The sequence below is a fragment of the Mus caroli genome, chromosome 11, assembly GCF_900094665.2.
Source record: "Mus caroli chromosome 11, CAROLI_EIJ_v1.1, whole genome shotgun sequence".
Lineage (NCBI taxonomy): Eukaryota > Metazoa > Chordata > Mammalia > Rodentia > Muridae > Mus > Mus caroli.
Window position 1 is genome coordinate 19,876,049 of NC_034580.1, and position 17,396 is coordinate 19,893,444.

At 44.3% G+C, this 17,396-nt stretch overlaps 1 protein-coding gene and 1 long non-coding RNA gene across 5 annotated transcripts in view; one reads left to right on the forward strand and one right to left on the reverse strand.

The window, feature by feature from the left end:
- The window catches only part of LOC110304625, a 26,294-nt gene extending 12,843 nt beyond the window's left edge, over positions 1-13,451 (reverse strand). Inside the window, exon 1 of the long non-coding RNA XR_002379091.1 lies at positions 13,417-13,451. This is a non-coding gene — a long non-coding RNA (uncharacterized LOC110304625). The remainder of the gene's footprint in view (positions 1-13,416) is intronic.
- A 2,999-nt stretch (positions 13,452-16,450) lies between these two features.
- Positions 16,451-17,396, forward strand: part of Bcl11a (BAF chromatin remodeling complex subunit BCL11A) — a 95,583-nt gene continuing 94,637 nt past the window's right edge. For 2 of the 4 annotated variants that reach the window (XM_021176053.2, XM_021176050.2), the window contains exon 1: positions 16,451-16,868. In XM_021176053.2, coding sequence (XP_021031712.1) covers positions 16,814-16,868 — 55 coding nt within the window. In that variant the 5' untranslated portion in view covers positions 16,451-16,813. The remainder of the gene's footprint in view (positions 16,869-17,396) is intronic. The other 2 variants (XM_021176055.1, XM_029483868.1) reach the window with 1 other exon arrangement.

Below are 17,396 nucleotides of genomic sequence, written 5' to 3' on the forward strand. Positions count from 1 at the left end.
ATATATATATATATATATATATATATATATATATATATATATGAATGAAAGGAAGAGGGGGAAAATCGCCGACCGGATGTTTCCAATTACAGTAGAGACAGAGAACAGAAAGGGGTGCCCGCGGTGGGGGCAGCTGCAAAGATGGGCAAGATTTGGAGAAGGTGTAGGTTGAAGGTGGGAAGAAATGCGGCAGGGCAAAAAGCAAGAAAACAAGTCTCTGCGAGGAGAGGGGGAAATAGGAAAATGAAGCAGAACTAGACAAATGACAAAGTGTTGAGCGTTGATTTATCGCAGAAGCCTCTGGTCATTTCCATATATTGAAATGCGCCCAAGCGGCCAGTCAGTCAATTTCTCTGGAGCTGCTGCGGCTGCTGCCCACGGGCTGCCCACGTGACTCCCCCTCAGTCAGCCTCTTTCCACCCAGCCCCCAGTGCAGCCTCGGTGAGGCTCGGGAGGCGGCTGTGTGCCCTAGTGGGCGGTGTGGATGGAGAAGGACACATTGTGTGTGTCAGTGGGGAAGGGGATGGGGGGGTCAGGATGTGGCCCATGCAGGGAGAGGTGGGATCCAAGCATCACTCCAAGGTTAACATTCATTCATTCTCTCTCTCTCTCTCCCCCCCTTTTCTCTCCTCTCTCTCCCCCTTTTTCCTCTTCTCCCTGACGACGTTCCTCTTAACTTCTTTATCTTTCCCTTCTTAATGATTTAGAATGGGGACAGAATGCACACAGAAAACCTGATCTATCTCCAAACACAAAATGGGGATGGAGGTGAAGATATTTAAGTCAGATTTGATTTTGGTGTCTTTGATATTATCCATTGCTTTGGTAGCTTCTTAAAGAAAGGCGTGTGTGTGTGTGTGTGTGTGTGTGTGTGTGCATACACACATATATACACACACACATATGCAGAGACACACAAATCCTAGATAAAAGCCAGTGAGTTGTTAAAAATGAATTTGCAGCGTTGGAGCTGTTAGCATCGTTCAGCAAGCAGCAAGCTTGATAATTTCCAGGTGTTGGGGAAAGCCGTTGTCCGGGAGCTCTCACTGAGCTTATAAATCCCTGTTGGGAGGGAGAAAAAAAAATCTTTGGAGGTGAATGAAATATCAAATCACAAGACTCCTATGTAGATTTATGATTACATAAGAGGCTGATCATTTCCATATACTGAAACGCACTGTCCTCCCGAGTCTGCCCAGCCCTTCCAGAAGACTAAGCTCTCAGTTCTGCCTTGATCAATGTTGACTATGAAGCAAGAAAGGGAGGGGAGGTGGTGGAAAGCAGGCTGGCACCAGATGGAGCAGGGTCTCCGGAAAGGTCAAGGTTAGCCCAGGCTGCTATTGAGTCGGTAGCAGCCTCACAGATAGATCTCTGCCTCGAAGGCACCCACTGGGGCTTCTCAAAATCAAATCTAATAGAAAAGGCAGTCACAGAATGAAATCGCTTCATCTGAATGCTAAAATTGTTATTAGGCTACATTAGAGAGATATCAGGCACGTGGTTACCAAAAAAGAGAGCATGCCTAGCGGTTTGTGTCTAAAAGAAAAGCTATGCATATGCTGATAACATCGGTAATGGGCAGGTTGAAGATTATATATATATATATATATATATATATATATATATCCCTGAACACCAGATTAACATATTAAATGAACATTTTTTCCTTTTGCAGAGCTGCTTGTAGTTTGAATTGCTCAGAATTCCTGGGGGAAAGGGGAAAAAAATCTTTTATTCCAGAATAGGTCTCCCTTACTGAGCTTCAAGTCTGACTCCTGCCAGGAATTTTGTCAGTAGTCTTGGCCAGGAGTGTATTGGAGATTTAGTGTGAATCCATCAGGTTGTAGGTGACCTCACCATGGCACGAAGCCTTTTGTTTCCCTGGCTTTGGACCCCTGGCCATCTCTGTCAGGAGCTTTCCTCCTCCCTGACCTCTCTTTCCTCTTACATGCTTTTTTTTTTTTTTTTAGAGACAAAACTGTTTCTGAAGAGACATTTTCTCTGACAGACAAATCTCATTCTAGGAAAGAGACTGGGACCAACCTGTTCCAGCTGCCACACTGGCATTTTCAGACATTCTCCCTCCTCCAATTATCATAATGAAACCCACAGTAGCTGTTTTTAAACCTACAGCACCACCATTCCTTAAAGAAGGATTTAGTGTTGTAAAATAAATGTGGGCTACACTAGATTAAACATGATGACTGCACTCTAAGGGTTAATAAATTTAGAATTAATAGATCATCTCAGCTTGATACAGCTACTACAGGTGATTTAATATGCAGCCCAAACAGGTTGACAGTCATCTCACAAATACAGATAAGATCAGTCTCTTGATTCAATAGATTGGATGGTTGTAGTGAGGGCCTAGAAGGTGCATGGCAGACATATTGTTGGGGCTCTGTAAGAGGGGCTCCTCCATTCCAACTGAGCTCTGTACACTGCCTGCCTAACAATTCACCTTTATAGTAGTAAGGCCCAGAATGGACAGGTTGCAAGGCCTTCCACCACGTATAGTCATGGATGCTTGTTATATTTTGTGTAGGGAATTGATGAGATCTTTTAATACCAAGATCTATTTGTAATTAGCTGCCTACTAGTGAGTGGCCAGCAATTTCTTTCTTTTTCTTTCTCCATGGCTCTGAGGTCCAGAGCTCAGAAGACAGGCTACAAAATTCCTGGGTGATAAAAGCAGGCTCATTGCTGAAATGATGGGGTAATTTCCTCAGTTCTCTGCCTTGCTCTGACTGTTAAGATCTGAGTATGGAAACGAGATGCAGAGTGAAGCTGGAATTCAAACTCCTGCACACCACCTCTAAGTGTTTACGCCGGGAGAATGTTTATGGTTCTAAAACAGATAGTCAAAAATAATCAAGTTGGGAGGGTTGGGACTCTGGCGGAAGGCAGGCTGAGGAGAGTCCACCAGAAAAAGTTAGATGTCTGACATCAAGGCTTGCTTTGATAGCTGTAATCTACAAGCCCTAATGCATACTAAATTGTGATTTTGTGTGTGTGGGTGTGTGGGTGCGTGTGCAGGTTTAATTGCCTTTTATCTGTTCCAACTCTAGTATTTAAACAGGAAGACAAAAAACAATTTTGATAGAAATGTATGTGATTTAATATGATAGACAAGTTTATAACAGTTTTTATGATTTGATCAAGAGCAAGGACTCCTCCTAAACCCATTAGATTCTGTCATGTGAATATATATTCAGGCAATTTAAAAATGCATATTATGTATTCAATAGACCGTCACAGGTCTGAATTGTACCATGTTATTCTGCTCCGTTGGTCTCCCCATCTTAATATGAGAGTCTGTAAAGAGTGACTACAGAGTCACTGGTTTCCTGTGCTGATAACTTGGTTGTTTCCTGTATTTATTTCATTTTATTTTGAATCTTAAAATGTCCACTCTGAGCTAATGGCCCACAAAATTTTCCCTTAATAAATAAAACCATTTGAAACTGTGTAATGGCTTTCCATGGTATTAACACTAACTTTTCCCTTTCTGCCCTAATGTCCTAGTCGATCCCAGGCTCTTCTTCTAATTCACAATTTATTATCATTTGGTAACTGGGAAACTGGGAGAGAATCCTTAATACATTTCATTGTTTGAAAATGCTGTATTGGATCTTGACTTTTTTTTTTCTTTTGAGAAAATCTATCTCGGTGTAACCTGTACATTAAAAGATTTTGAGATTAAAAAATGAGATTTCCAAATTTAGATCGGCAAAATGGCTGGGATTGCGACCAGCAGGGGAGGCTCCAGACTTGGGCATGGCTGCGCCTGGAGCAGGGGCAGTGGGCCTTTATTTCACATCTTAACCAGATCTAAATGCTTCAGAATTTTATTTTCCCTGTCTTGGACAACCTGCGATTGCAGCAGGGGGCACTACCAACATGCGAATTACTTGGACACAGGCATCTCTGCTCTCTGCTTCCTTCACTACGTGGAAGCACAGCTCCTGGAAACAGTCATCTTGTAGAAATTTGCATATTTATGATGCCTCCTGCAGGCCCCTGTGATTGCTTTACAGTCAGAAAAGGTAACAGAAAAATATATATCCCCCTTTAAAACAAGAAAAAGGATCATATAGGAACAGTGATTCTAATAGGAGACTAATCCTTACAAAGCCTACGGCGAAAAATTGTTCCCTGAACATTTTTGTTTGGTTTTGTTTTAGGATTTTAAAGGGAATTTTATGGAAGTTATAGAGACCAGCCTCTGATTCCCTGAAAATGTACATAAGAAAATACCTAAAGTTTCAGAAAAAAATTAGTGTAGTCTTATGCATTGAATGCCTCTAAAGAACAGAAGAATTTTTAGGAGGGAAAAGCCACTCAATAGAGCATTTATTTAAAAGCCACGGCACATGTATTCTTTAGTCCTCCTCATAAGGACTAAATGTGCAGTGTACCTTTGGATATAAAAGTTAATTAGGTCTCAGAAGAGAATAGTTTCGTTTTTATTGGCTCCAAGCGCCAAGGACACCTTTGATACCCCTTTGCTTCTGGCCCTTCTGACCTTCTTTGTGGAAACTGTGCATCGTGTTCTGGACTCTCAGATCTGTTAGAGTTCTGAATTCCAGGTGTCTGTTGTTCTGTTTGCTGTCTTGAGGGGCATCCCAGCAAAGTGGCCTTATAACTAAAATCACACTCAGAAAAACCTATTTTTTTCTCCAACTCAGGAGCAGGCATCAGGCAACATGCTGTTTCATCTAGGATTTTAGTTCCTATGGTTTTTAGTGGGTAATACTTGACTAAGTGCATGATATTCTGGGAGAATGGGGTTGAAGCCTTAATTCAGAGGTAACTTGCTTGTTTGAATCTTCACCAAAATTTCATCCTCACTTTATTTCAAGCCTACTGTGCTTAATTTCCTTCCTTCTTTAAGGGCTGAGACTATGGCTCCTAGGTCCAGCACCATCAGCAAGCATTCTCTGATGTCGTCCCATAATCCAAAGCTTGCTCTGTCTCTCATCCTTTCTGTGGAAATGCCTATCAAAATCAAGAGGGCAAGAAGATTTTCCCTGCAATTAGAGTTTATGTAATAAAGATACCATGTAATAAAAATAATATGTGCTATCAATAATACGTAGTGACATAAATGCCTGGACCACCAGCAGAAGGATCTTCTCACCACACATTAGTCACCCTAGCCTGCATGCTTGATACTGCCTTTCAATGTAACACTAGCTGATGTATATGTCTGTTACTCTGGCTGGGAAATTGTCATTAAAACAACCACTGCCATCATCTTATGCTTACAATGCAACTTTCCCTACGTGTTCAACTCTTTGATATCACTCTGAAAAAAAATGGAATTGATATGCAGTTTTTAGTTTTGTCAGTCTGTCATCCTTAAACACATTTAAAGAGGGTATTAAGTGAAGTTGCGGTCCTTTGCTCCTTTCAGTTCTCCTAGTGAGCAGTATCCCTTCCAGGATATTTAAAATCGGAATTAGTGAATCACACCTTTTAAAGCATTTTCATGAATGTATTAGTTTTGGATTGTTTCTACAAACTAGATATCATGTTAGTCCTGCTAAGGATAACTAGCTGAACACACGGGTCTGGACTGAGCACTAAAATCTCTCTTGTCCCATTGATGAAGAGATTGAAACGAGTGTGTGTGCAGGTTAGTGGCCATAAGAACAGACATCCAGGTATCCTGAAGATAGTGATGAAGCCAAAGCTACTATATATATATATATATGTGTGTGTGTGTGTGTGTGTGTGTGTGTGTGTGTGTGTATGTATTACAAGTTGCTTCTTAGCTTGATGTATTTTTGCTTCGGGAGCGTTGACTTATAAAATACATGTTTTTAAATGAGTATCCTTAAATTTTTTTAGAATCCCTAAATCAATATACATGTGAAAGATCTATATCTTGAGCAAAACTCCTTTATACATTTACTATTGAACTAATCAATATACATGCATGCCCTCTAATACATTGCAATCAGAACTTGGCTTAATTCTGAAAGTCTGCTATGCTGTGCTTTATCCCAATTATAATCAAGCCGTGGGTTCAAGACAAGATTTTTAGAGGAGTACGATTATTTATTAATCACTTTTGAATAACACATACTGATATTTTCCTTGCTCTTTAAGCCAGTCCTACTCCCTAACACCCCCAACCCGTTTTGGGATGGGTGGAATAAACCACAGGGACCCAGTGCAGTCCTTGGCTGAGAACCAGGTAACCAGGCCTTCATACATCAGAGAAGGTATTCCTAGAGCAAAGGGCTGCAGACTGAGTCTTCCTCAGCATTAGGCCTCTCTAACTGCTTATTTAATTTCAAAATCCAAGACTAGAGAACAATGAAAAGGATATTTTATCCGTGGTAGGGTGTTTTAAATTTTCTGGGAACCTAAGTAAACAATGTTGTAGGGTTTGTTTATATGGCAGACATTTTCCTCATGTCCTACTCTGCACCGGGATCGGTAAGGGGCAGAAATGGCATAGGCTTTCATCAGTATGGACAACCCAGAACTTGGGTAATTCAGTGTCTGTTATAACAGAAGCAGGTCTTGGGATCTGCAGAGACAAGTGGCTGTTTCCAGTAGGTACAGATGCCCACATGGCTGTGGCATGTGATCTGGAAGGCCACCCAAAGGCCCGTGCTTCCAAACTACCTTCTGTCCTCTGTTTGATTCTTCTTGCTCACAGCAGCAACCAGCGATCCACTTCCAGACTCCATTCCTTGTTTCAAAATGTACTGAATGCTCATTCCACATGAAGGGATGGAAATACTGTATCTTAACAATGATATCTTCAGGAAAGTGTGCCAGGGACAGTCTGCAACACTGTCTTTAATACAAGCCAGAGTATAGAAAGCTTATTTCTCAAGAGCAGCTGACTGGGCAGTGGCATATGCCTATACACTTATCATTTGAGAGGTGAAGGCAGAAGGATCAAGGCTATCCTCAGCAAGTTTCAAGCTGGCCTGGACCAAGGAGACCCTGTCTCAAAAAGAAAACCAACCAAGCAACCCCCGAAATTGACTAGGTGTTTGTTGACACCATACAAACTGTGGAAACAGTAGATTACCATAGCTCTTTGAGCCCGAAGGCCAATATCCACATTATACTCTCATTTCTAAAAAACTGAGCTGTCAGGGGCTGGAGAGATGGCTCAGGGGTTAAGAGCACCGACTGCTCTTCCAGAGGTCCTGAGTTCAATTCCCAGCAACCACATGGTGGCTCAAGACCACCTGTAATAGGATCTGATTTCCTCTTCTGTTTGTCTGAAGACAGCAATAGTGTACTTACATACATAAAATAAATAAATCATAAACAAACAAACAAACAAACAAAAAACTGTCTCTACAGAAAGAAAACATCTGTTATTACAAGTGGCCAGAGCTGTCTTGCTGCACATAGGTTCCTGATAGCGGTTTAGAACTGTTTAAATATGTGGCATGAAGCTCTGGCCACCAAAGTAATGCTGACAGTGTTCCTTTGCACAGCTTTGGCATGTGTGACAGTGAACCTTTCTTACATGGCATGTTTGTATGTTTTAGTATTTTAAAATAAAAGCCACCCTAGATAGAGTCCAGGTCTCCTGTGCAATCCTCCAGCTTAAAAAAAACCCAGCACAATTCTTAGGAGCAGGTTCTTAATTTTATGGAAAACTAGGGGTTTAGATAACTGACCTTCTGCAGAGACTTTGTAAGAGGGAAAGAAGGCAGGCAGGTTGTTATACAACCAGGAATGGGAGAACAGGGGGTTTTGTTTATTCTTTACCAAGCTGTCACAGAACAGCAAGAAGAGATAGACATTTTCTACCAGAAAAATTCCCTTTGCTGAATTTAGCAGGAAAATAGAAAAAAAAATGCTGATGACTTGTGGAGAGGAGAGGGAAGGGGAGGGGATGCCCTAGCCCGTGAGAGTGACTGTCTTGTATCTGTCATGGCTATGGGTGGCCCGTGGGAGTGACTGTCATGTGTCTGTCATGGCTATGGACCATCAGAGGCTGGATGTGGTGGTATACATCTTTAATCCCAGAACTCAGAAGGCAGAGTCAGGCAGATCTCTGTGATTTCAAGGCCAGCATGGTCTACAGAGTGAATTCCAGGACAGCTAAAGCAAATAGTGAGATCCTGTCTTAAAAACAAAAACAAAAACAAACAAACAAACAAACAAACAGAACCTGGCAAAGAAGGAACTTAGGACTGGTGATATGCTTGGATCACAGCATCTCTTTTGTCACCCAGCTAACTCCTGAGGAGGAGACCAACTAAAGCCTTTGTGAAGTGAAAGGGATGAAGCCTCACCTCATGGCCCTTGCTGGCCTGATTTGCAGTCTGTTTGCAGACTGTAGATAAAGTAGAGAAAAGGAACTGCTCTTCAGGAGGTGAGAGGCTTCTCTCTACAAGCAGGTGTGATTGCTGCGAGAAGTCAGTGAGTGATATAAGGGATTGACAGCCAGCCAGCCAGCCAGGACTGCCTCTGAGAGTTGGCTCTGAACCCCATGCATCTCAACATTTACCTTAAATTGATCTTCAGCCTGCCTTTTATAGAATGGCTTGGCTCAAGCAACCGAAGTTGGAAATGTAAATTGAACTTTTGACTCCTGCTTTCATCCCATTCTCATCCTCTGATAGCTATATTAAGCATAGAAACACCATAATTACCACTTCCCACCAGTACCATCAGCATCTCTATCACCACTACCACGACCATCCCTACATCACCACCATCTCTGCCACTACCAGCATCCCCACCACCATCTCCATCACCATCTTTACCTACCACCATCTCCACCACTACCATCCTTGCTACCACTATTACTATTTCTAACACATTACCATCTCTATCATCACCACCATTATCACCTCACCATCATCACCACCACCATCACCAGTCTCTCCACTACTATCACCACCATCAATTCCACTACCATCTCCAGCATTACCCTTCTCATCACCACCACCACCGTCTTCATAACCATCATCTCCATCTCTGCCACCAACACTATCATTGCCATCATTGGTATCATGACCACCATCATCTTTATTGTTTTCTTGAACAGGATTGTCATTAGGCGCAGCATCATTAGTAAATATCAGTTACATATTATAGTGGTGATATATCGGGTTAATAACACATACTTCATCCTGGCCCATGAGTTAATCCAAGGTAAATCCTTCATGAATTTATTGACAAAACCAAGCACAGAATTCTTCGTTGATTGCACACAATGGCGTTCCTCCTCTTTCCAGTGGTATTAAAGATTAAGCCTCACACACAGCAAGCAAGTCTACCACTGAGGTATATTCCCAGCCATTTAAAAATTCTATTTTGAGACAGAGTCTTGCTAAATTGCTAAGTTGGCACCTATTTTATGGTCTTCCTGCTTTAGTCTAACTGGGATTATAGGCATATGCCACTATGTCTGCCTCTGGCTATTGCTTTCTGAACAGATCAATTGATACCACGAAGTCCCCAATGTCTCTGAAATAAATATAATAATACTTCTTTACATTTGCACTTGTATGTTTAATGTAAATTGTGTGATGCACAGATACAGTAAAATATAATTTAGCCATAAAAGAATAAAATGCTGTCATTTGTGCAACATAGAACTAGGGGACATTTTGTTAAGCAAAATAAGCCAGACATAGGAATGCTGCACGGGCTCACTTACATGTGGAAACAAAGATGTTGGCAAGGGTAGAGACTAGACTAGTGGTCCGCAGGGCATGTGAGGAAGAGGGTGCAGAGAAGAGTTAACAGATAAGGGTGCAGCTGGATAGGAGGGATCACTTCTAACGTTACAACTGCAGTGGGTAAAAATGGTTGGCAGTAATTCATTGAAGAGAGAATTTTGAGTTCTCCCCACACAAAACAACATGTCACGTTATAGATAATGTCGAATACCCTAATACACGGTATACATGTATTGAGACACCACATTGCATCCCATAAACATGTGCAATTATTATGTGGCAATTAAACATAAAAGTATATTTTGAAATACCAACACTTTAATTTTTACTGTGCAGTTGATAGGTGAGCCCATGAGGTGCTTTATTTCCTGCATTTGGTAAATGCAATTTTTTTCTGAAAGTTGTAACACAATCCCTCTGTGTGTCCATATACGGCACCATACCTGACATATAGTCTTGATTTTTTTTTCTGTGTGTGGATAGATAAGCACATATATAGAGACAGAGGCACACAAACCACATACATACATACATACATACATACATACATACATACATACTTACATACATACATACATACATACACACATACACACATATATACATACATACATACACACACATACATATATACATACATATATACATTCTCTAAGACAATAAAATAATAAAAACTTATAAGAATAGCAAAGAGTTCATTTCCAAATACAGGATTGTCTATAAAATTCCCTTTCAGACAGTGAAGTCATAGCTAGAAGTTGGCAGTAAAACCATCTGAAACTACTAAAAATCAATTTTGCAAAAGAGAGAGAGAGAGAGAGAGAGAGAGAGAGAGAGAGAGAGAGAGAGAGAGAGAGAGAGAGAGAAGAGAGAAAATCTTCCACAGCTGAGTTATTTTGCCTTTTATAAAACAACTTCACATCTGGACTGATAACTTGAATTCCACCCAGTGCCATTTAAACAACCCAAGTTATAAACCTCTTAAACTTGGGGTTTATAATAGAAACACTGACAGACCCTTAACTATAGTGCCTCGTAGTAATGAAAGCACAACTATTTCATTAGAGCAGTGTCTGGCGAGGCTGCTATAATTAAGAGTCTGTCAGCGTTTCCATTATAAACCCAAATTTTAAGAGGTTTTTAACTCACATTGTTTTAAATCACACTGGGCTGAAACTTGCTGTACAAAATGTCAGGCCAGATGTGTGTGTGTGTGTGTGTGTGTATGCATGCACGTGTGTGTCCATATACTCACGTGTTGCTTTTCCTTTTGTTTACAAAAAGAAAAAAGAAAAAGCAGAAGAAAAAAGGAAATACATAGTCAAAAGTAGTTTTAAAGTTTGGGTGTGAAAACCACATATTGAAAAAAATAGTTTTCTTGTATCAGTACAAGATTTATGTGGCTAGGGTAGAGAATAGGGGATAAAGTACAAAATACTTTTGATTGTATTTTTTTTTTCATAAAATAGATTGGTACCTATCTAAAAAGCAATGTTAAAGGGGAAATGTATATTCAATTCTGGGTTCTTGATTCTGGCCAGTTTGGAAGATTGTTACAGTGTAGGTTGCTGGAGGTGGGTGTACACATATTTCCTTCTATAGTTAACTGATTAAGCTGTGAGGTATTTGAGATGATGTTCCTTTGAGCTGTCCTTGGTAGGAATCACTTTAAGGCTTAAATTGACTCTCACCATAGGGCTACCTCACCAAAGCCTTGTTGGTTTCTACAAGGTAAAATTATGAGGTAAATTAACACAGTTTGGATGGTTATGAATTGGTTCCATGGGTGTGGTAAGAGTATTAGCCCTAGCTCATCCACTCAAAGACTGTTTATTGAGCATTTACTGTGTGTACCAGCAATCACTAGTACACTACCTCCATTGGACAGTCAGAGGTGTACCTGTGTGTCTTTTATGTAAACATTAGTATGTTAAATTAACAGTTTCATTTAGCAATGTTCTAACCGGACTTCTTGTCTCTTGAGAAGAACACTTTAACTGAGATTGTTGCTCCCATGATTCAAGCATGATTGACTTAACACACAGCAGCCTTGTCTAGGGGCAGACCCTGCCCTTGCTTTTCTTTTAGGTGTGTCCAGGTATATGAAACAACCTACCAGACCCCAGAAACCCAGGCAGCCTCTGGAGAAAGACCAGACGGATGGCTCTCTCAGAATGGGGGAAACTTGTGGCTTCTACCCCCAGCCCCCAGGGAAGAGTTGAGCCTCTGACAAAGGGGTAGATACTGTCTACTCTGGGCCTCCTTAGGTCTAGGGCTTCATGGTCACATAGGCAGCAGGGGGCACAGAAACTCACTTCTCTTCTCAAACAGTCTCTGCCCTTTCAAATGCATTGTCTAACAGCATTCCAGCTAGCAGCACGCCCTCAATAGCGTCAAATGTGAATTCTGTGCTGAGTATAGGGTCCAAACCTAAAGATGATTGCCCATTCTCTATTTTCTGGTCTGCCAATTAGGGACCAGAAAATGATAAAAAGAAAGAAGGAGAACGAAGTAAAAAGCGAGATGGGACTGATTGCACTTTTAATCATTCATTCATTTATTTTTTATCTATGAAAGCGTTTCACTCTAAAGACAAACAGTGAATATTTTATTTTAATTTTGTAGTTTCCACCGAGACAGACCTTTTAACCCCTCACTCTCCAGCTCATAGAGAGTCCCCGGTGTACGGGGTGCTCACACTGCGGCTGGGGCTGTATTAAGCCTCCCTCTTGGAGCTGTTTGTTGACCACATTCACGTTCAGAACCCCGAAGCTAAAAGCACTTTACACCATAAAATAAAAGCCCTGTCTTTTTTTCTAAAAGGTTACGTCTGGAGGCCACGCGGCTCATACTTCATACCGAAAACTACTGAAAGGACTATGAAACCCTCTATGATTTACACCCTCTCTCTGCATTAGGGTATAGATCTACTAGACTCTAAAAATACGGTGGGTTTCTAAACGACGTGAATATATGTGCATTATTTCAGAAAGTCTGTTAGAAAACTTGTCAACACATTATAAAGCATAAACCAGGACTTGGCTATTAAGTACGGAGATCAGAGGCAGAATATATACTGCAGGAAGTATGGGGAGTCTCCTCCGCCGGCAAGATAAAAGCGGGGAGGAGGGAAGGGGAGGGGTAGTCTGCTGGTCTGGGGTTTACACACTGTCGTCACTAAAGGTTTGGGAAAGAGCCCACCGAGCTCTCTCAATGAAAGCAAGCAAGGGTATTACAACCTCAAACGAAGTTAACTGAACGGCTAGAAAATAATTCTAACGTTGTCATAATTTACTACTTTTTAAAAGCCATTTCTGGAGAGGTAAATAAATATACTTATTGCGTGCCCAAGTGTGTACGTTAAAACTGACCTTTCACCCCGCTCCACAATACCACCTACATCATTAATCAATACTTATGCAATATTTTTCAAATCTCTTAGAACACCACGCTTTTACTTCTTTAAACACTCATATAAACTTCCTCCCCTCCCCCACCCTCAGGCGCTCGGGTGAATATCCATCAGTGAGAAGGGAGGGGCGTCTCCGGTACCCAGGAGCACTAGGAACCCGGAGGGGGGCGGGCAAAAACAGACCAAATGCCGACGCACAGCCCTATTTTTCTGGGCTGGGTGAAATCTGGTTGGGGGAGGGGCAGGTGCAGAGGGCAGGTCCCATTTCACCCTGAGCATTTCATGATGGAGAAATTAACTAATGTTAATCATGGAAACGGTGCCGCTTACCTTTGCACTGGCTCCCAGGGCAAGCAGCTGTAACTGTTTTTTTTTTTTTTTAATGTATGTTTTAAGATGTGGCTTTCAAAGGAACTCCCTGGAATCTGAAACAAGTGCAGTAACACGGCGGACCTACTTGTTACTAAGTGCTTAATTTCCTATGATTTTTTTTTTAAAAAAAGAAAATCAATAAAATGCTGCAAGTTATTTATTGGAAATAACCACAGATAGCGGCCCTGATAGGGTGCCGGTTTCAGAGAGCACGCGATTGTGTAATGAATTGTAATTCAGAAGACTCTTAAATGTGAACCGCAGAACCTTTCAGAGGTAATAAAGTCATTACTTTTTACACTACAGCCAACCCTGAAAAGCTTTATACATACCATTATATATAAATCACACATATACAGTATGTATTTCTACAGCATAATTTGTCCATGTATCTGTCTCCTTTCTGTACAGACTTTTATGGATGAGAGCAAGATTCAAATCTGCCCACCTTCGTCTTGAAGAAGTCTGGCTCACTATTGTTACCTGAAGAGGCATTTATTTATTTATTTATTTTCCGGAGGCCTCTGGGTTGTACTTTCTTCTACTCTCCTCTCACCCTGCAGAGGTCCACCCTGTGGCCCCTCCCCTCCCACCTCCCGTGGCGACATTCATTTGGTGATTCTAAGGCTGATTTAACAAGGAAAAAAAAAAAAAAAAAAAAAAAAAAAAAAAAAAAACAGAGGAAGAGATGCTGACCTGCTCTGAAGAACTCAGTGAAAAGGGGGAAACGGAGTCGTGCAGTTACTGCAATAGTCTTCCTGCTCCTCAAACCGAATTCAAGACACCCCCCCCACACACACACACCCCAGGAAAACCAGCTAGAGGGAAACAGCATCCCCCAAAACAGTTTAGCCCACAGCTCTCCTAACGTTGGGCATCAAAATCTGTGTTTCTTCCTCAGAGGGGCCCGAAGCTTCGCCGAGTCAGGCAAGCCATTTTCTTAAAGGTTTGAAACTTTCCTAAGACACAGGAATAAACAGCCACAAGCCTGTGAGGCTGGGAGGTGGGCGAGCGTGTGTAAGCCCGGGGCCCTGCCTTAAAACAATACAATCCCCCGGCGAGTGGGTGAATTTACGGAAGCGACACCTCTCAGAGGAGGGGTGCAGGGACGTTGGGTGCAGGCTCTAGAGGGGAGGGGAGAAAGGCTCCTGGCTCTGCAGAGACTCACAGACGTCCACCTGCAGCTCGGGTCTCCACCCAGAGCCCTCGGCGCCTCCCAGGGACTCTGTCCATCCCCCGCCCCCGCTGGGCGCTGCTAGAGATTTGGACCCATAGCGCTGTCTCCCTGGCTGCTGCTGCTGCTCCTGCTGCTACTGCTGCTGCTGCTGCGGCGGCGGCGGCGGCGGCTGCAGGGTGGTGCAGGCTGGCTGGGAGGCTGGGAGGCGGGAGACGCTGGGGGACTTTGCAGCACGTTTCTGAATAAACTTTCCAATCGCAGGGGGTGCTGTTGCTGTATATTTTACGTAAAACTGAAAGTATCCCACGCCAGAGCGAAGCCCGCTTTTTGACAGCGGCAGCGCGCGCGCGCGCGTGTGCATTAAAGAGACAGGGGTTTATTTCCAACAGGTCTTTCCCCTAATTTCCAGGGAAGGTCTGCAGAGTGGACCCAGGGGCTCCGGGGTCTCGGGTGTGTGCGGTGGCTGCTGTCGCCTGGGCAGCGCTGCGGTGACCCGAGGGCCTTACCATCGTGGTCTCACCGTAGCTCCTGCTAGCCAGTTTTCTTTCCTTTCCCCATTTTCTCTTTCCCCGAGTAACAGCTTAGAACAATTGTGTTCTGTCCCTAAGAAACATTTTTCTTTCCTTCTCCCAGTGCTTTCGCAGTTGCCCGGGAGTGGGAGGGGGTGTGTCCCTCCCCGGAATCAGGCTCCAGGACCTCCCGCAGCGCGGCAAGCAGGTTCCCAGAGACCCGGGCTCTTGGGGCTACCCGTGCTTTGTCCTCGGGCCGCTGACTGCTCAGAGGTGGACGCTTGGGCGCCTCAAGCCCCGGCCCCGAGTGCTCCCCTCTGGGGACTGAAACACACCCGGAATCTGGCTTCTCGGTCTATGTATTCCAATCTTTCTGTTTCTGCCAGCCTCGGGAGCTGGGGATTCAGGGCTTCTGTGGCATTCAGCTCCCGACTGTTTGTAGGGTCGCTCAGATCCCGGGTCTCTGACTTGGCCTTGGGGGCGCGCTCCCGGCCCTGGAGCCCAGGCCTGCGCCGTCAGCCTCGCCCCAACCGCCTCTCTCCAGGCGGCGTCGGTTTCCCCCGGCCCTGACACTAGCCTTCCGGACACGCGACCCTCCAAACTTGGGCTGGATTTCTCTCGCCAGCGCGCTCCCGCACGCCTCCCCTAGCCCGCTGCAGAGCTCTCAACTTGGAGGCTCAGCTCTCAACTTCGGGTGATTTTTTTTTTTCTTTCCTAGCTTTCACTGGGCAAAGTTTCCCGAGCGCTGCCACGAGCTCCGGGCTAGCACTCCGGCCCTCGGCGTCCCCTGGCGGGGAGGGGAAGTGGGTGTGCGCACAGAGGAGGGTGTCCGGGACCTACTCTACCTGGTTTTCCTCCGCCCGCGCCTCTCTTGACTGGGCTGAAGCGTCCGGGAGCACTCTGCCCCCACCCCCCCCCACTTCAATAATTTTTCATTTTAGGGTCGGTGAGTGTGTGTGTGTGTCGGGGGGGGGGAGTGGAGCGGGGCGCAAGTCTTGCTCCCCTCCCTCCTCCCTCCCACCCCGCCGCCCCTTTCTTCTCTCCGGGCCACGCCACAGCCGCGGCGCTCGCTGCGGCCACTGGTGAGCTAGCCGCCCCAGAGCCCCCTCCCCTCTGCCCGCCCCTCCCCCCAGGGGCCGCGTCTGGCGCCTGCGGAGCCCCCCGCCCCGCACCTCCCCCGCCCCGCACTGGCCATTGGCTTGTCCTGGTCTCTTTTTCATGTCCAGCCCCTGATGTGTGTCCATTGGTGTGAGCTTCCCCTTCCCTCCTCCCCTTCTCTCCTGCTCGCCCTGCCCATGTTTTGTGTGTCTCTGTCCATCCAGACTCCTGACGTTCAAGTTCGCAGGGACGTCACGTCCGCACTTGAACTTGCAGCTCAGGGGGGCTTTTGCCATTTTTTTCATCTCTCTCTCTCCCTCTATCCCTCTTCTCTCTTCCTCTCTCTCTTTTTTTTCCTTAAAAAAAAAAAAAAAGCCATGACGGCTCTCCCACAATTCATCTTCCCTGCGCCATCTTTGTATTATTTCTAATTTATTTTGGATGTCAAAAGGCACTGATGAAGATATTTTCTCTGGAGTCTCCTTCTTTCTAACCCGGCTCTCCCGATGTGAACCGAGCCGTCGTCCGCACGCCGCCGCCGCCGCCGCCGCCGCCCGCCCCGCAGCCCACCATGTCTCGCCGCAAGCAAGGCAAACCCCAGCACTTAAGCAAACGGGAATTCTCGCGTAAGTAACCCAATAATAGTAATAATAATTATTAATAATCACGAGGGCGCGCGGGACGCTAAGCAAGAGTGAGGTTAAGAGAGGGGTGTGTGCATGCATTAAAAATTTTTCAGGTGAAAAACCTTCGGTAGTCGAAGTAAAAAGAGATTAAAAAGGGAAAAAGCCCCCCATCCCCTCTCAAACATGAACCGTGTGCACTTTTGAGACGGCACGCACCTTTTAATTTTTATAAAATATCGACTCCTCCTCTTTCCTTCTTTCCGCCGCTTTATTTCTTCTTTCAAAAAGGAATGCAATGATTTCTACCCTACTTTTGCAAAAATAATGAACAATGCCAAGGATGCGGACACTCACATGAAAACCTGGGGGTGGGAGCTTGAAGGAAAGGGGGCTGTTTCCACTTCACTATAGGAAAATGGAGGGAGGGGAGGGAGGGAGTCAAGTCTAAAAAACAATTCCTGGGGAGAAAAGAGGTGAGACCGGCCTCAGGACGCCAACGTGTGCACGGTCAAGTGTGCAGTGGGAGGA